Genomic DNA, 20,308 nt, shown 5'->3' with positions numbered 1-20,308 from the left:
ATAATTTACAGAAAAATATGGCATATTTTATAGATGGTTTGAATTGCGATTAATTGCAATTAATTACGATTAATTAATTTTTAAGCTGTAATTAACTTGATTCAAAATTTTAATCGTTTGACACCCCGAAGAAAAATACAGTACTTGAATCAACCATCATTAGACACAAATTTACATCACAGTGGTTAAAACGTTTAGCACCGCCCTCTGGCGGTTAAGCAGGGACAGCAGGGATAAACGAGAACCAATACAATACGAAGGGGGCGGAGCTACAGTTTGGCGTGTGCGTGAATCTGCGAGACATTTGACGGGAGAAGCTACACGCCTCAACGATTAACAAGCGGTGAGTTTAATCACTTCTCTTCGCTAGATTAGACACGCGACTGCATCGAAGTCTACATAATATGTTAACACGAGATAAATAGTCGAGCAGCACCTCGAGTTTCTAATCTAAGCCTTTCGTGCATTCTCGCGCGTCGCACAAAGACAGAATGTTAACGTAATTACCAAAAAGATGTACTGAATACACGTGGAACATTTCTGCAGAAGTCTCGAAAATTCGTCTTATGCAATGTGCGTCTGACATTGCAACAACTTCTGCAGTCGTCCCCCACGGTGTCATTCGTCTTCAGCTGTCAAAGCATCGTAAATATGTAACGTGCATTGCGCAAGAAAACACTTCTAAAATGCACTGAATAATCAAACTTATCATTTTTAACTACCTACTGCTATTTTAGCTTGTAGCGTTTCGTGCATGAAAATGATAAATAACAGGTGAGGATTACTATTTAACTTCAATGTTGCACTCACCCTGAACACACCCACACAAGTTAAGTTACATTCTGCGACTATTCTCCCATCACGTGCCAGGTGTCCACCCTGCTCAGCATGGCCCAAACTCAAGGAAAGTTTGACTTTGCCATCGATCGAGGAGGAACTTTCACGGACGTCTTCGCTCGCCTTCCAGATGGCCGGGAGAGGGTCCTCAAATTGTTGTCCCGTGACCCCCAGAATTACAAGGACGCCCCCACCGAGGGTATCCGCAGAATCTTGGAAGAGGTCAGCGCTATGTATGAGCACATGTTGTCATAGCTAGAAGCAGCCATTAACATGTTAAAAGTATGACCTTGCAGTGGCGGAACAAATGTGAGCAGGGCACGGGTCCAATAAGTGTAAACGGGAACCCAACCCCCCCCCGAGTGAATCGTCTGATGACGGGGGATTCATAGTGGACAATTAATGCCTTCAATCTAAAAGCCTTCAATTTTCTGAAAAGACGACAGAACCGATGTATACACAGTGGGGCAAATAAGTATTTAGTCAACCACCAATTGTGCAAGTTCTCCTACTTGAAAAGATGAGAGAGGCCTGTAATTGTCAACATGGGTAAACCTCAACCACGAGAGGCAGAATGTGGGGAAAAAAACAACAGAAAATCACAGTTTGATTTTAAAGAATTTATTTGCAAATCATGGTGGAAAATAAGTATTTGGTCAATACCAAAAGTTCATCTTAATACTTTGTTATGTACCCTTTGTTGGCAATAACGGAGGCCAAACATTTTCTGTAACTCTTCACAAGCTTTTCACACACTGTTGCTGGTATTTTGGCCCATTCCTCCATGCAGATCTCCTCTAGAGCAGCGATGTTTTGGGGCTGTCGTTGGGCAATACAAACTTTCAACTCCCTCCACAGATTTTCTATGGGGTTGAGATCTGGAGACTGGCTAAGCCACTCCAGGACCTTGAAATGCTTCTTACGAAGCCACTCCTTTGTTGCCCTGGCTGTGTGTTTGGGAATATTGTCATGCTGAAAGACCCAGCTACGTCTCATCTTCAATGCCCTTGCTGATGGAAGGAGATTTTCACTCAAAATCTCTCGATACATGGCCCCATTCATTCTTTCCTTTACACCGATCAGTCGTCCTGGTCCCTTTGCAGAAAAACAGCCCCAAAGCATGATGTTTCCACCCCAATGCTTCACTGTGGGTATGGTGTTCTTCAGATGCAATTCAGTGTCCTTTCTCCTCCAAACACGAGAACCGGTGTTTCTACCAAAACGTTCTATTTTGGTTTCATCTTACCATAACACATTCTCCCAGTCCTCTTCTGGATCATCCAAATGCTCCCCAGCAAACCGCAGACAGGCCGGGACGTGTACTTTCTTCAGCAGGGGGACACGTCTGGCAGTGCAGGATTTGAGTCCCTGGCGGCGCATTGTGTTACTGATAGTCGCCTTCGTTACTGTGGTCCCAGCTCTCTGTAGGTCATTCACTTGGTCCCCCCATGTGGTTCTGGGATTTTTGCTCACCGTTCTTGTTATCATTTTGACGCCAAGGGGTGAGATCTTGCATGGAGCCCCAGATCGAGGAAGATTATCAGTGGTCTTGTATGTCTTCCATTTTCTAATCATTTCTCCCATAATTGATTTCTTTACACCAAGCGTTTTACTGTACCTATTGCAGATTCAGTCTTCCCAGCCTGGTGCAGGTCTACAATTTTGTCTCTGGTGTCCTTCGACAGCTCTTTGGTCTTGGCCATAGTGGAGTTTGGAGTGTGACTGACTGAGGTTGTGGATAGGTGTCTTTTATACCGATAATGATTTAAAACAGGTGCCATTAATACAGGTAACGAGTGGAGCTTCGTTAGACCTTGTTAGAAGAAGTTAGACCTCTTTGACAGCCAGTAATCTTGCTTGTTTGTAGATGACCAAATACTTATTTTCCACTTTAATTTGGAAATAAATTCTTCTAAAAATCAAACGGTGTGATTTTTCTGTTTTTTTTCCTCATTCTGTTGAGGTTTACCCATGTTGACAATTACAGGCCTCTCAAATATTTTCAAGTAGGAGAACTTGCACAATTGGTGGTTGACTAAATACTTATTTTCCCCACTGTATTGAAGGCAATTTCAACTGCTCTTCCTGGTAGTGGATTTCCTAGGTGATTTAGGGTAAGTGGTGGGTTGCACCCTAGTGTGGTCGCTATCCAATAGAAGATGATAAAAGGACTTGGAATAATATTGTGTAAAATATCACATATTTTTATTTGTATGTTTTTAGACTGAATTTGCAAATTTGTGCCTTCACCGTCAGGAAACAGGCCACACTTTCCCTCGCGACCAGCCCGTCGACACGTCTCTGATCGGTTGGATTCGAATGGGCACCACGGTGGCCACCAACGCACTCCTCGAGAGAGAAGGGGAAAGGACAGCTCTGTTGGTCACCAAAGGCTTTAAAGACTTGCTCCATATTGGAACTCAGGCCAGGCCTAAACTGTTTGACTTGGTTGGTAATTCTCAAACTTCAACACATAGTCAAACATTGTCATTCACAGAGTGTATGGTGCTTTGGTAGGTTTGGGGGAAAAGCTATGTTGTTTTATCATTATTCAAAGAACTGTTGTAGAGTTTGCCCTCTGAAAAGTGAACCATTAATGGTTCAGTAGTTGCTTATCTATGAGGGTTCCACTTTGAAGGTTAGGCAGAAGTCATTTGTAATTGTGTAAAGTGCCTTATGTACAGTTTACAGCTAAACAAAAAACAAAAGAACAACTGAGATGTACAGTCCCTGACAAAAGTCTTGTCGCTTATCCATTTTGTAGAAACAATTGGTAATAGCCTGACTTTTAATTAATCAATAGGTTTCAGAAATGGCTCATATGACAGCTAAGAGCCTCCCAAATGATGTTGAATGTACAAAAAAATATGTTTCACTGAAACAAGACTTATCATTTAATGAAGACATAAAGGTCAAATTTTGGCAAGACAAAAGTTTTGTCGCCTACAGAAAGTATTGTGAATATTGAGCAAAAAAATGTACTTCAAATGCAAAAAATATATTACATCACAAGCAAATTAAGTTGTGGTGCTGTGATATCAAAATTTAATATTTTGTACGACTTCCATGGGCTTGAAGGACTGCATCCATGCAATTTATTGATGAAGTCATCAGGAACATCAAAGAAAGCAGTCTTGCATGCCTCCCAGAGTTCATCAACATTCTTGGGTTTCGTCTTCCATGCTTCCTCTTTCATCCTATTCATGTCTGGTGACTGGGCTGGGAAGTCCTGGAGGATCTTGATCTTCTTTGCCTTGAGGAACTTTGAGGTAGAGAATGAAGTATGAGATGGAGCACCATCCTGCTGCAGAATTTGTCCCTTTTTATGCTTAGGAATGTAAGAGGCAGCTAAGATTTGTTGATATTTCAGACTATTTATGTTGCCTTCCACCCTGCAGATCTCTCAGGGTGCAAACAATAATAAAACCATGTGGCATTTGGCAAGGCCCACAGCCTGTGGATGGACGCTGGAAAAAAGGCAAAAGGTGGATTTTTCAGATGAATCTTCCATTGAATTACACCACAGTCGTCGCAAATATTGCAGGAGCCCCTCCTGGAGCCCGCATGGATCCGAGATTCACTCAGAAAACAGTGAAGTTTGGTGGTGGCGAAATCATGGGGGTGTGCGAGAGATTTGCAGGGTGGAAGGCAACATAAATAGTCTGAATAACAAATCTTAGCTGCTTCTTCCATTCCTAACCATAAAAAGGGACAAATTCTGCAGCAGGATGGTGCTCCATCGCATACTTCAATCTCTACCTCAAAGTTCCTCAAGGCAAAGAAGATCAAGATCCTCCAGGACTGGCCAGCCCAGTCACCAGACATGAACATCATTGAGCATGTCTGGGATAGGATGAAAGAGGAAGCATGGAAGACGAAACCCAAGAATGTTGATGAACCTCTGGGAGGCATGCAAGACTGCTTTCTATGATGTTCCTGATGACTTCATCAATAAATTGTATGAAACCTTGCCGAACCGCACTGATGCAGTCCTTCAAGCCCATGGAAGTCATACAAAATATTAAATTTGGATCTCACAACACCACTACTTAATTCGCTTATGTTATGTAACATATTATTGTATTTGAAGTACATTTTTTGTTCAATTTTCACACTACTTTCTGTAGACGACATAAGTTTTGTCTTGCCAAAATTTGACCTTTATGTCTTCATTAAATGATGAATCTTTTTTCAATGAAACAAATATATTTTTGTTAGGGCTGTCAAAATTATCGCGTTAATTGGTGGTAATTAATTTTCAAATTTATCACGTTATAATATTTGACGCAATTAACGCACATGCCCTGCTCAAACAGATTAAAATGACAGTACAGTGTAATGTCCGCTGTTTACTTGTTTTTTGGTGTTTGGCGCCCTCTGCTGGCGTTTGGGTCCAACTGATTTTATGGGTTAGTACCATGAGTGAGCATGGTGTAATTATTGACATCAACAATGGCGATCTACTAGTTTTTGATTGAAAATTTTTACAAATTTTAATAAAACGAAAACATTAAGAGGGGCTTTAATATAAAATTTCTATAACTTGTACTAACATTTATCTTTTAAGAACCACAAGTCTTTCTATCCATGGATCGCTTTAAGAGAATGTTAATAATGTTAATGCCATCTTGTTGATTTATTGTTATAATAAACAAATACAGTGTTTATGTACCCTATGTTGAATGTATATATCCGTCTTGTGTCTTATCTTTCCATTCCAACAATAATTTACAGAAAAATATGGCATATTTGATAGATGGTTTGAATTGCGATTAATTACGATTAATTAATTTTTAAGCTGTAATTAACTGTAATTAAATTTTAATCGTTTGACAGCCCTAATTTTTGTACATTCAACATCATTTGGGAGGGTCTTAGCTTCCATATGAGGCATTTCTGAAACCAATTGAATAATTAAAAGTCAGGTTATTAGCAATTGTTTCTACAAAATGGATAAGCGACAAGACTTTTGTCAGGGACTGTACTCTATTTCTTCTTAATGTTCATTTTGAAGTAATTTATAATCTGCGTATGTATATTTGTAGGAGGTGTCATTGCCCGACGTGCTGTATGAGGAGGTTATTGAGGTAGATGAGCGCGTCGTCCTCAAGCAAGATGGCTGCAAGCTACCCAGGAAAGACCCCAAGCGTGTTGTAACAGGTGCAAGAAGAAAAAAATCTGCATGTTTATCTTTTAAACTCTTGAGTTCAGAGCTGCTGCTGTGTTCCTATAGTATGTTAATATAAACACGTATATATCTTTGTTTCTTTGGGCAGTATGCTCATATCTCTGGATTATTTTGTTGCTTTGTAGCACTTTTTAAATGAAAATATATTTTTAAAACCTTCATCTAGTTCCGATCCACTGAAAATGACGTAATCGGGTCCCATTTCCGGTCATGTGATCAGATCAGAGGCATCTTTGACAATGATTTCGTGCGGATATTTAGAGATAAAAGGATATGTTTCATACTAATGCAGATACTGTATTATACAATTTTTCAATATAAAAGGCTTTTTTTTCCCCTGCTTAATAGGCTATGTTAGCATTTGTTAGCTATTGTAAAGTTCGTATCGCATTAGAGCTGCAGCTATCGATTATTTTGGTAATCGATTAATCTATCAATTAGTTAGTTCGAATAATCGAGTTAACGGATTACGAACATTTAATGCGTTGCAGAATAAATTTTAGGATATGTAAAAAAATCAAGTGTTTATGCTAGCAATAACATTTATTTGGCGTTTCACTTTCAAAAGAGCATTTAATGCGAATACAAAATAAAATTCCTGAGTGTTTCTTCAAACTATGTAGAATTGCACTTTCATTTAGTAATGAATTAAAGTACCTGAGTTTCGCCTCAAACGATATAAAAAATATAAATTAATGAGGTTTGAAGTACAACAAAAGAACAGCTGGCTAACTTGCATAGCAAAAGTCCGCTAGCTTACATGCTATATAATGCTAACATTTTTTTTACTTTCATTTTTTTACAATGCTTTTAACAAATCATTCAAACACAAATACCCACAAAAAATGCTAAATATACTTCTAATCAAAATGATAAATGCATCAACAAACATGTAAAACAAAAAAGTTTATGCTAGCAATAATAGCCTATTTATTTTCGCTTGTCAAGGTTACACTTTCAAATGAGCATAAAATGTGAATACGAAATAAAATTAAATAGATGAGGATCGAATTTCGACAAAAGAACAACTGACTAACTTGCAAAGCAAAAGTCCGCTAGCTAAATGCTATAAAATGCTAACTTTTATTTACTTATTTTTTACAATTCTCTTAACAAATCATTCAAACACATATTGCCACAAAAAATACTAAAGTATACTTCTAAACTAAATAAGGAATGCATAAACAAACATATTAGCTCAAACAAAACCAAATCTTATGTTGGGCTTAACAGGAAGCAGCTGAATTCATCCATGTTAGACGAGTCATGGCATATTCCCTGTTGCCACTAGATGGCAGTGTATCATCCCAAATCAATAAAACTAAATGCAACACAAACCATTACAGCGCCACTCTAGTGGCGTACCGCAACAACACGTCAGTTTTGCTCATTAATATTCATGACATTAGCAATTGTCGCTAGGCGGGTCAACCTCCCGTTTGTCCCCAATAGTAAATGAGTGGAAATAGTGTACGAACGAGATGTTCCACGAGATGGTGCCAAATTCACTGGTCAATTAATTCTATAATTTATTTCACATTTCTTCATTTTTTTCCTCCGGGTTTTTGGTTTCGGGAAATGTATGAAGAAAACATCCTTCATATGTCGTAATGTCTAGAGTAATTTTATACAAGTTCCATAGCAGCAGTGTTTGATCGGAATGTTTTTTTTTTTTTGAAAGATTAACGGAGAAAACAAGCAGTAATAACATGGGTTGTATGTGAGGGCGTGTCTATAAGGTCCCACTTCCGTGTCACGATGGCGACGTCACGTTCTAAAAATAGCATTCGTGCGGAAAGCTATTAAACGAATCCTCGAAGCGCCAAAATATGATTCGAAGCGTTTTTCTAATCGAAATACTCGAGTTAATCGATGAATTGTTGCAGCACTATATCCCGCTAACATACAATAATGTCCCGCCAACAAATAGTCTCTGAGTTGGTTTGGTTTTCAGTCAAATTTGAATAATAAGATACCAAATTGAGTAATGTTTTTTTGTCTCATATGAATGTATTTGCTTTTTCGTTGTCCCCAGGCAGCACAGGGGATAGTCTGGAAGTGTGGCAAGAGCTCAATCTGGAATGTGTGGAGAAGGACTTGAGAGGAGTCCTGTCTCGTGGGATCACTAGTCTGGCTGTGCTTCTGCTTCACTCCTACACGTCAGTGGAGCCACGTTTATTATCTCAGGCCACATGTTCACAAATGTTTAAAAAAAAAAAAAGACATCCAGCGAGGCCAAAAGATCTGTCCAAAAAGCAGTGGTGGAATGTAACGAAGTAAAACTACTTTGTTACTGTACTTAAAGTGCGTACTACAGGATAAAAATAAAAGTCTTAAATAGCATTATTATGTGAATTAGAATCATATTTTGAGATGATTCAACTATATACAACAATTTGACAAAGCGCAGATGACGAGGGATTAGTCTTTATTAGCCTTATTCATTTAGTCAATGACAGTTTCCCCTCACTGTCTCCTCAGATGGTCCGACCATGAGAAAGCCGTCGGCGCCCTGGCTCGTCAACTGGGCTTCACCCAAGTATCTTTGTCCTCCGAGATCATGCCCATGGTCAGGGCGGTTCCTCGAGGTTACACTGTCTGCGCTGATGCCTACCTCACACCCAAAATCCGGGAGTACCTTAAAGGTTTTACCTCTGGGTTTAAGGGTGCTTTAAAGGTATGCTCTTTTAATTCCAATTGTACAGTCTACAGCAGTGCTTCTCAATTATTTTCTGTTACGTCCCCCCTAGGAAGATGGAAATGTTTCGTGGCCCCCCAAACTCTGCCGTCACTGTAAATAGTATCATTTGTCTATAATATTACTATTATAATACGCCTCTGCCTCACATTGTATCTTTTTTTTTCTATTAGGGAAAATAACAGATCAACTTATATAGTATAACTTTATTAACATTGTTTTGTTTGTAACAGAAAAGACAACGCGCATCAATTTGCCTGAATTAAAAACAAAAACAAAAAAAGTCACATCCAAACTGTAAAAATACACTCATGGTACATTTTTGACCATTTGATACTGAAAAATAAAATCAGTAAATAATAACAAATTCAAATTGATTAGAAACATTATCTCATGAGGACAATATGACAAAAAATTTGACCGAAAAAACAAAACTGAATAGAAGAAGAAGAAAAAAAAAGTGTCATTAGACAGAAGAACAGTTTTTATTTTCGCTGCTCCCAGTGTCACCTCCAGTTTGCAATGATGTGGGGTTATATTGCACCGAGCATGCTAACAGTACTCACTGGTTTACTGATATAACGATGACGAAGCGGGACGATTGTTGGCAATATTTGGCACGTTTTCGCTGAAAAACAACCAAGCGGCTTATCAATGAGATTGGGGTCTAATGTCTTTAAGTGGCGTCTTACTTGATTTGGCTTCCGGCTGTCTGTTATAATCATTTTTAGACACAGTAAACAGTGGTCTTTCCTCGTCTACCACTGTATTAAATGTCAAAGCGAAAAGGCAAACGGCCCGAAAAAAGCGCATTCTCGGCGGCCGAGGGAGAACCGTAGGTGAGGGCGGTCGTCGTGACGATCCCAAGCCGAAAATGGCACTTCTTGGGCGGTCACGTGAGACCCGGAGAAGACAGTGGGTCACTGCGTGAGTCCGGCCGGAAAACGGCTTTCGAAAACGGCGCACAGCTCTCCAGCTCTTCATGAGTCTCTTCTGTGTGCTCTTGCTTACCTCAAAAATACTGTGCGCACTTTGAAAATGAGAGCGCCACTGCCACCAACTGAGTGGATGTGCAAGTACACTTTATTCTAGTACGGCAAAAAAAACAACAACAAAAAAAAACATGTTCCCCGAGGTCACACGTGCCACCCCTGGCATCGCTCTGGGCCCCCCTGGGTGGGCGCGCCCCAGTATTTGAGAAGTACTGGTCTACAGTAAAGTAGCACAAGTCATTTTGTATTAGTTTTAGATTTTATACTTGCAACATATTCAGGAATGTTGAAATTGCCCCCCCCCCCCCCCCCGGCCAAGGCGCAAGGAAACAGCGACAACCGAACAAAGTGCCGCTCTGCCGATGCTGCCTCCGCGTGCGCCAACCGGGAAGGCGGAACTTCGCGCGTTCTCTTCTTATTTTAACCCTTTGTACTGACTCCATGTTCCAAAAGTTTGAAAAAGACTCGCCGAAAGCAGGTTGACAATTTATTCGTCGACAATGGTCAAAAACAAGGCAAAAACAGATGACAGAGGGACAATTCTGGATCCAAAACAAGGCTACATGTTTCCGAGCAGCAAAATCTGTCTTATCTCAGTGTCCAGTGTTTTTTAAGTCCGTGAGCCGGCCGAAGGTGTGTCCAGGCGTTGCTTTGGGATCATCCCTCTCTGGCCGGTTTCGGGCTGTTTAGGTTCGTGCGTGGATGGGATGTGGTTGCCACAGCGACCGGCACTGGTCTTGATGTCATAAGCGCCTGCTATCAACTTTGTTATCCGGGCTGGCACTATTTGTTTTAGGACAAAGCGCGCTGGTCTTTGTCCTTGTTCGTTTGTCGGGAGGACTGATTGCCAGAGTTTGGTGCGTCAATCTTGCTCGTGGCGCACACATTTTGGGCTTCTGTGATAAGATGGCGTTGTGTATCTATTCTGTTTCTTTAAACTATGGTGTGCTATTTATTTTACATTAGGTGTGTTAGAGTAGTGCAGTCCTACAGCGAATATGAGAAATGATACTATTCCCTGATTGATTATATTACGTGTGTTCGAGTAATGCAAACAGTTTGACCGTGCCTACGAGAAACTTGAGTAACTTTTTGAGAAAAATGTACATCAAAGAGTTGTTTTACCACGCCATACCTTTTACTTTTTCTTGAGTAGATTTGTGAAGAAGAAACGCTACTCTTACTATGCTACTTTGGGCTACACTAGCCGCTAAATTTTTCCTCTCTATTCTACATGGAGTATTAGATTTTACTTTTTTTTTTTTTTTTTTTTTTTTTTTACCAGAGACGCCAACAGTGGCTCAACTAGTTTCAACAATGAGACGTTGCAACAATAATCACATGGCTCCATTATACCAATCAGACTCAAGATTGCCGTTCTATGCTCACGCATAATTGGAACTGTGATGGAACTACTATTCAACTATTCAAACTAAGAATTATTTTCTCCACTTGAGGGCACTCATTATCTTTGGATAAATGATGCTTCCTTTCTGTAGATTGTTTATTCTCTCGCTGGAATTCAATGATTTTTTAAATTGTATTTCTTTGGCTTAATGTGGTTCTATAATAGGTTATAGTAAATAATAATAACAGTTGGTATTAGGGCTGTCAAACAATTACAATTTTTAATCGAGTTAATCACAGCTTAAAAATTATTTATTCGTAATTTAATCGCAATTCAAACCATCTCTAAAATATGCCATATTTTTCTGTAAATTATTGTTGGAATGGAAAGATAAGACAAGACGGATATATACATTCAACATACTGTACATAAGTACTGTATTTGTTTATTATAACAATAAATCCACAAGACGGCATTAACATTAACATTCTTTCTGTGAAAGGGATCCATGGATAGAAAGACTTGTAATTCTTAAAAGATAAATGTGAGTACAAGTTATAGTAATTTTGATCGTTTATATATTGTGACTTAATATTGCCGTCTAGTGTATTTGTTGAGCTAAGCTTAATGTTTGAATAGAGTATTATTTTGCATAGCTATTTTGATTGGGAATGCCAGCTCTCTTTGCATTGAGCGCTTTTTCTTTTTGTGAACATTATTTTATTTTTGAGAGATAAAAATATTATTTTTGTTGTGCTTTCACTAAATGATACTGTAGCGACTTAAATGTTCTTAACTGCCCAAATGCATGATGGGAATTTAAGCAACCATGAGTCACAGTGGTTGCTGCAAATGGTATATATTCTCTGCGTTGAGGATAATACATGATGTTAAGAAAAAGATCATCTCCAGTTATTCTTCTCCATGTCGCTTGCCATAATAGTTATCACAGTTGTGGAAGAGATGCCACCGCTTATTCCATTAAATAGCGCGGCTCCAATAAATGCCTGCGTTACCAATTCGCCCTTCTTGGTAATTGGCAGTGCTATGGATCGGCGATTCATGTTGGCTCGTTGTCGTCGTTTGGCTCAGTTTGTCCGATTTCCTCCTGAGGAAAACGGCGGCGTACATATAAACACCGAGAGGCGTTGGATGGCTTTTTGTGGGTACTTTTATTAACAAAACAAAAGCATGTGGGGGACGCAGCACTTGAGCCTGCGCTAACTGCGCACTTTCCCTACTCTCTTGCTCCCTATCTCGCTCGACCACTTTCTCCCTCACTGCTCAAACTGACAATGCCGGTCATATCGAAAATAACAGCGGCCCCCTTGGCGGGTGCTGGTAACACCTGCGTCCACTCCACTTGCTTGTCTCTGCCCTTAGCTCTCAATATACTTCAAACGGCGCCATTGTAGTCTGTTCGCGGCAATGCTTGAGTGGGTCGTTCGTTGGTATATATAACTTTGTGCTGAGAAAAAATAAATAACATTGTTAAAAAAAAAATATCTAACGTCGTAAGAAGTTACCCACAATATTACTAGTGACTTGAGTACTGTAATTTTCGGGCTACAAATCGCAACTTTTTTCCCTCATTTTGAAACTTGCAGCTTAAAGTCCAGTGCGGCTTATTTGTTAATTTATTTGGACTAATAGGTAACAGTGTCATCAGGCAAATTATGTCAATAACTCCATCCTTGCGATCTTTTACATCCATTCAAAAGTAAGATCATTTGCCGGATCACACAAAATGACATCCGTCATAAGCATTCATTAATGCTCATGGCAGGGTCATGTCATAATTATAATGGTCTTATGACGGTGTTATGGCGCCACTGTCAAATAAGTGTTTCCAAATACCATAACTAGCAATTAATGAAACAACTGGAACAGTAACTGAAGAAATAATTAGTACAGAACATGAATTTTAATTGTCATTTACATCTGTAGCGCTGCAATTCATGCTAAGAGCTAAGATGCTAAGATTTGTGTCCTTATTATTCGATCCAAAAAATGTGTTTGAATGCAAAAATAAATTTGAAACAAAAAAAAAATGCATTTGAAAGCTATTTTTCTCAGATTTTTATTTTATTATTATTTTTTTTTCTTTTCGATTCAAGCAACTTTTTTGATTGAAGTAATTTTGTCTTGCGTTTGGGCCACATTTTGGCTCGGCCATTTCTGTCTTTATTATTCAATCAAAAATAAGTTGCTTCAAACCAAAAAAATATATTTTCAAACAAAAGATCACTTCAATCAAAAAAAGAAAAATTTAAATCATTGAAAAAAAGTTTTTGAATGAAAAAATATATTTGAGACTCAAATATTTGCATTTTAATTTTTAATTAAAAAGTTTTCTTTGATTTTAGCAATCCTTTTTGTTTTTGGGCCATATTATGGGTAGGACATTTGTGTCTAAATCTTTCAATCCCCCCAAAATTTGCTTCAATCCCCCCCAAATATTTTCAAACAAAGAAAAAAATCATTTGAAAAATAAAATTGCCCCACCCTAATTTTAAAATAATATGCTAAGCAAATGACCGTCTAAGATGCTAGTCACATGATCTGTTCAAAAAAATACATTTTTTACCCATTATAAGAATATGTATATATATTTTTTTGTTCATTTCATTCAATTTTGTTGTTTGCTTTAATGCTTCACAACTTTTATACATATGTAGGAAAGTCAATTGCATGCAATGACACTTTTTGGCCACCAGGGCTGGCTTACCCCCCCTTAAACTCCGCATATGGCTAAGAGGCATGTTGGATGCCAACAGTGTTGACAGCTAGGGACAGCAGAGGTTGACTGTCTCCCCCAAGGGAGCAGTGATGGCCAAATGAAGCTTCTTGAAGCAATGAAGCTTTGCTGCCAATTGATTCAAAGCTTTATTTGGTCTTATGATGCCTCTGTCAAATAAAGTGTTACCGGTTAAATATCTTTTGGTGTAAATATCCAACGATACCGTGATCCAATGCGTTTTATCTATGAACAAATTCTGCTTTTGTGTCAAATTTGGTGGGTGGTGGCTTAGTCATTGTCAGGGGCGCCTTATAGTCTGAAAATTACTGTATTCTTTTCATCAAATCCTTTTTTTTTTTTACTTGTTCTTGAGTACATTTTTTTGGATGACTTTTATTTGAATAATATTATTTTGAAGTAACGCTACTCTTACTTGAGTAAAAGTTTTGGACACTCTACCCCACCTCTGGTAATGACACACTGTAATAATATGAAACCCCTTTTTATTTTTATGTTATTTTAAGACTTTAAGTAGTAACTCAGGTTTTCTTATGTAACTTGTTATTTTGAGTATTTGCAACTCATTTTATCAAGTCAACATTATTAACTCAAATCCAGGTTCCTCAGAAACTTTCACTTGACTTAACATTAATCCAGTTTACTTAAAATTTGGAGTTGTTGGCGCTAACTTGACTGTGAGTTATCTATCAAAACTGGAAAATTCAATCGAATTAAGTTGACTTGAAAAATCAAGTTCTGCTCATTTTTTTCTGACAGTGCAAAAATGTGCTTCTGTTGCATCCCAACATCCCGTTAATCATAAATTACCTTTTGTCACCAGGATGTTGACGTCCTGTTTATGCAGTCAGACGGCGGTCTGACTCCCATGCAGCACTTCTGCGGTTCACGCGCAATCTTGTCGGGCCCAGCTGGGGGAGTTGTGGGTTATGCTGTCACTTCTTACAACCAAATGGAGAAGAAACCTGTGATTGGCTTTGATATGGGTGGTAAGTCTGTGGTATTGAAAAGATTTGTGTTCTACCAAAGGATACGTCTCTATGTCCACTATAAATCTTCTGTACAGGTACATCCACTGATGTGAGTCGTTATGCGGGTCAGTTCGAGCATGTGTTTGAGGCGACCACAGCTGGAGTCACCCTGCAAGCGCCTCAGCTCGACATCAACACCGTAGCAGCTGGCGGAGGCTCACAACTCTCCTTCAGGTCTTAATTATGACTATTATTTTTTTCAACAGAAGTATTTACTTTTTCTTGAGTACAGTGTGTGAGTACATTTGCCATCCCTCAATGTGACATGATATGTTTATACACTGCAAATTTATAACTTCTTACGGTAATCAGATTATTTTTCTTAAATCATGTCAAATTTTCTCCATTTTGGTTTGAGTGTTAAAGAGTATTTGACAGATTCATGTGTCAGATTATTCCACTTACCTTAAGTAAATACAGTGATCCCTCGCTACTTCGCGCTTCAAACTTCGCGCCCTCAGTTCATCGTAATTTTTTATTTTTTTTTAATTTAAAAAAAAAAAAAAAAATACAGAATTTCATAGAGTTGTCCTGATCTGATCGCATAATCTCACCCTGCTGCTTTTCTTGGGCAGGCAGTGCACTGGAGTTGCTTGATAAAGTTAACGATGAGTGACAGACGTTAAGGGTTGATCTTGCCAGAGATGCTTGGAAGCCGAAACTTCAAAGCGCCGCATGCGTCAATCATTGTTTAACTTGTTAAACAGTTGCTCTGGCAACTCACTGTGTGTAAGTGAGCAGCTTGTGCGGATTTGAGTGGACTCACCCAATGAAGCATTTAATAAAGACAAGCATTTTTCTACTTTATTCTTGTTTTAAAATAATTTGGCGGGACGGTAACATGTTTAAAATTCATCATAATTTTTACATTTGAAGTGCTTAAAAACCATTTAAAAAATATATATATATATTAGAGCTGTCAAAATTATCGCGTTAAAGGGCGGGAATTAATTTTTTGAATTAATAACGTTAAAATATTTGACGCATTTAACCCACATGCCCCTCAAACAGATTAAAATGACAGCAGCAGTGCAATGTCCACTTGTTACTTGTGTTTTTTGGAGTTTTGTCGCCCTCTGCTGGCACTTGGGTGCGACTGATTTTATGGGCTTCAGCACCCATGAACATTGTGTAATTATTGACATCAACAATGGCGGGCTACTAGTTTATTTTTTGATTGAAAATTTTACAAATTGTATAAAAACGAAAACATCAAGGTTTTAATATAAGATTTCTATAACTTGTACTAATATTTATCTTTTAAGAACTACAAGTCTTTCTATCCATGGATTGCTTTGTTTAGAATGTTAATAATGTTAATGCCATCTTGTTGAGTTATTGTTATGATAAACAAATACAGTGCTTATGTACCGAACGTTGAATGTATATATCCATCTTGTGTCTTATCTTTCCATTCCAACAATAATTTACAGAAAAATACGGCATATTTTATAGATGATTTGAATTGCGATTAATTAATTTTTAAGCTGTATTTAACTCGATTAAAAAATTTTAATCGTTTGACAGCCCTAATATATATGTTTTATTTTTTTAATTTTTTAATACTTTGGGGAAAAAAGTGAAAAACATGTCTTATATGTATCTCTTTTCAATGCTGAATCTGAATAAATACTATGAACACAAAAAAAAAAAAAAATATCTTTTTTTGGGTGGGGGGCGCTACTTTGCAATTTTTCACTTATCGCGGCAGCTTCTGATCCCCATTAACCGTGAAAAATGAGGGATCACTGTTTTACTATTTATTCATATTAAGCCCATACTTCTAAAAGTTGGCCATTTTTCACCTAAATCAAGAAAAAAAATTGCTTTCAAATAATGTTTTGGACAATATCTGTTATTGAATGAAAAACATTTCGAAATTTCAAAGCTATTTTCAGGATTTAATATACTAATTTATTGCTTAAAATAAGTGTTAAGCTTATTTTTAGCTAGCTAGTTTTCTCATTTCAAGAAATCTGAGTGAGTAAAATGTACTCGAAGCACTGGCAGATAATTTCACTTATTTCCTGTGGAATTACACTGAAGACAAGGGAATTTAAGTACCGTATTGGCCCGAATATAAGATGGTGTTTTTTGCATTGAAATATGACTGAAAAAGTGGGAGTCGTCATATTTTCAGGATCTAGACATTATACCCATTCACGACGCTAGATGGCGCCAGATATCATTGAAGCGAATGCTGAACTTGAGGAGTAATGTTCTGTCATGACAGATCTCAGCTACTCTCAAGTTTAACCAGTTTCATTATTTTATTGCAATGTTTTTCCTTATTCGGATTTGTTTCAAGACGACAGTTACATTTAGACCTCACTTTGATGGTTAATGCAGTTATTGCAATTTTGTTATTTTATCACAATAGATTCGTGTATTTACATTTAAAAAACCAGAAGCCATTCATTTACGAATGTGATTGCACTTTGGTTTCCATATTTAAATGTTCAGATATTAAGATTAGAATGAGGCAAAATAACATGCTTTTTCTCTCCAATGTGTTGTTATAATCATTTGTTTCAGATGTACTGTAATTATTTTCAGCATAAAAATTAATTTGGTGTTCAAAAAGTCTTTTTTCAAACTTAAGTCTTGAAAAAGAGGGGGTCGTCTTATACAGTCTTGTACAGTTATTGCGTTGGGCCTTATAAGATTGTGTTAGTTGTAGTGTGCATACTGTACAGTAAAAAAATATGCACAATTTTATCCATCATTGGTGAAGTGTGTGTCTTTTCATCTTTCCTTCTTTTTCAGGTCGGCGATGTTTATGGTTGGACCAGAGTCTGCTGGGGCACATCCAGGACCGGCCTGCTATCGGAAGGGTAATGACCATAACCACCATTTGTGGCCCAATTCTCTGTTATTTCCAGTACCTTTGAAATGTCAAATGTTAGAACAACGAATCCTTGTTTGATTTTCCTAGGTGGTCCTCTGACTGTAACAGATGCAAACTTAGCTTTAGGCCGCCTCCTCCCTTCCTTCTTTCCCAAGATCTTTGGTCCTAAGGAAAACGAACCTCTATCCAAGGAGGAGACAATGAGTCATTTCCGTCGTTTGACCCAAGAGATCAACCACTACTTATTGTCTAACCAATCACAAGTAATCATATTTGTTTACTTCGCATCACTGGGCCTGTTTGCAGTTGCTGCATTATAAAATTTTGCTCATTTTTTAGCCAGTTAGTGAAATTTATGAGGTAGAATTTCATTTTAATAATTTTTTTTGTTTGTTTTCAGGCTGGTGCAAATGGCACAAAGCACTCAAACAACACCACTCTACCCAAAAGCCAATGTGAGATGACTTTGGAAGACGTGGCCATGGGATTCATTCGAGTGGCAAACGAGGCCATGTGTCGGCCAATTCGAGCCCTTACGCAGGTACTGAAGCAACGATGCACACTTTTATATGAGTATCTAAATCATAGACTTCATAATGATATTGACGGGACACGGGGCGCGGGGCCAATTAATAGGAGGCCTATCTCTGTCAAAGCTGACCACGTGGAAACGCAGACGAAGAGTTTTTTACGTTGAAAATTCTTGTGAATAAATGCTTAAATCCCTGAATTCTTTATAGATATGGATGTAAAACAGTCTCAATTCTTGGTTAAAAGCAAAAAAAAAACAAAAAACGGGCAGTTAGCATTTGCTTAGAGCTTTTTACGTTGAAAATTCTTGTGAATAAATGCTTAAATCCCTGAATTCTTTATAGATATGGATGTAAAACCGTCTCAATTCTTGGTTAAAAGCAAACAAAAAAAACAAAAAAAACGGGCAGTTAGCATTTGCTTTACGTAAATATGTTGAATGTGCTGCTAGTCTTTAAGTCATTGTGGCATTACCTTGACACCACAAAGAGCTTTTTACGTTAAAAATTCTTGTGAATAAATGCTTAAATCCCCGAATTCTTTATAGATATGGACGTAAAACAGTCTCAATTCTTGGTTAAAAGCAAAAAAAAAAAAAAACGGGCAGTTAGCATTTGCTTAGAGCTTTTTACGTTGAAAATTCTTGTGAATAAATGCTTAAATCCCTGAATTCTTTATAGATATGGATGTAAAACCGTCTCAATTCTTGGTTAAAAGCAAAAAAAAAAAAAAAAACGGGCAGTTAGCATTTGCTTTACGTAAATATGTTGAATGTGCTGCTAGTCTTTAAGTCATTGTGGCATTACCTTGACACCACAAAGAGCTTTTTACGTTAAAAATTCTTGTGAATAAATGCTTAAATCCCCGAAATCTTTATAGATATGAACGTAAAACAGTCTCAATTCTTGGTTAAAAGCAAAAAAAAAAAAAAAAACCAGGCAATTAGAATTTATTTTACGTAAATATGTCGAATGTGATGCTAGTCTTTAAGTCATTGTGGCGATATCTTGTCACCACAAAGAGCTTTTTACGTTGACATTCTTGTGAATAAATGTTTAAATCCCTGAATTCTTTATAGATATGGACGTAAAACAGTATGGATACTTTTTTAAAAGAGCAAAGAACCGGGCAGTTAGCATTTATTTTACGTAAATATGTTGAATGTGCTGCTAGTCTTTAAGCCAGTGTAGCGCCGCCTTATCACCACAAAGAGCTTTTTCCGTTGAAAATTCTTGTGAATAAATGCTTAAATCCCTGAATTCTTTATAGATCTGGACGTAAAACAGTTAAAAACAACAACAACAACAACAAAAACGGGCAGTTAGCATTTGCTTTACGTAACTATGTTGAATGTGCTGCTAGTCTTTAAGTCATTGTGGCGTTACCTTGACACCACAAAGAGCTTTTTACGTTAAAAATTCTTGTGAATAAATGCTTAAATCCCCGAATTCTTTATAGATATGGACGTAAAACAGTCTCAATTCTTGGTTAAAAGCAAAAAAAAAAAAAACAACAACAACGGGCAATTAGCATTTATTTTACGTATATATGTCGAATGTGCTGCTAGTCTTTCAGTCATTGTGGCGCTACCTTGTCACCACAAAGAGCTTTTTACGTTGACGTTCTTATGAATAAATGTTTAAATCCCTGAATTCTTTATAGATATGGACGATCCCGATATTTCCCGATCCGATTGCTTTTTTTTTGCCCCCGATTCAACTCCAATCATTCCCGATAATTTTTCCCGATCATATACATTTTGGCAATGCATTAAGAAAAAAATGAATAAAACTCGGACGAATATATACATTTAACATACAGTACATAAGTACTGTATTTGTTTATTATGACAATAAATCCTCAAGATGGCATTTACATTATTAACATTCTTTCTGTGAGAGGGATCCACGGATAGAAAGACTTGTAATTCTTAAAGGATAAATGTGACTTTGTATAGTGTGACTAAATATTGCCATCTAGTGTATTTGTTGAGCTTTCAGTAAATGATACTGTAGCCATCTGTTCTGCCCAAATACATGATGGGAAGTGCATCCATGACTGCGCGTAGTGGTACCAA

At 37.7% G+C, this 20,308-nt stretch overlaps 1 protein-coding gene across 2 annotated transcripts in view; it reads left to right on the top strand.

The window, feature by feature from the left end:
* Window positions 1–231: 231 nt before the first annotated feature.
* Window positions 232–20,308, top strand: part of oplah (5-oxoprolinase, ATP-hydrolysing) — an 84,231-nt gene continuing 64,154 nt past the window's right edge. Inside the window, exons 1-11 of one of the 2 annotated variants that reach the window (XM_057824952.1) lie at window positions 232–343; window positions 871–1,059; window positions 3,094–3,285; window positions 5,883–5,997; window positions 8,061–8,184; window positions 8,507–8,702; window positions 14,645–14,810; window positions 14,888–15,026; window positions 17,619–17,686; window positions 17,788–17,963; window positions 18,101–18,241. In XM_057824952.1, coding sequence (XP_057680935.1) covers window positions 889–1,059; window positions 3,094–3,285; window positions 5,883–5,997; window positions 8,061–8,184; window positions 8,507–8,702; window positions 14,645–14,810; window positions 14,888–15,026; window positions 17,619–17,686; window positions 17,788–17,963; window positions 18,101–18,241 — 1,488 coding nt within the window. In that variant the 5' untranslated portion in view covers window positions 232–343; window positions 871–888. The remainder of the gene's footprint in view (window positions 344–870; window positions 1,060–3,093; window positions 3,286–5,882; window positions 5,998–8,060; window positions 8,185–8,506; window positions 8,703–14,644; window positions 14,811–14,887; window positions 15,027–17,618; window positions 17,687–17,787; window positions 17,964–18,100; window positions 18,242–20,308) is intronic. The other variant, XM_057824953.1, reaches the window with a different exon arrangement.

This window comes from Corythoichthys intestinalis, chromosome 20, assembly GCF_030265065.1.
Source record: "Corythoichthys intestinalis isolate RoL2023-P3 chromosome 20, ASM3026506v1, whole genome shotgun sequence".
In the NCBI taxonomy this organism is placed as follows: Eukaryota; Metazoa; Chordata; class Actinopteri; order Syngnathiformes; family Syngnathidae; genus Corythoichthys; species Corythoichthys intestinalis.
The sequence above is the reverse complement of the archived record's forward strand: the minus strand, read 5'-3'. Positions and strand labels throughout refer to the sequence as shown.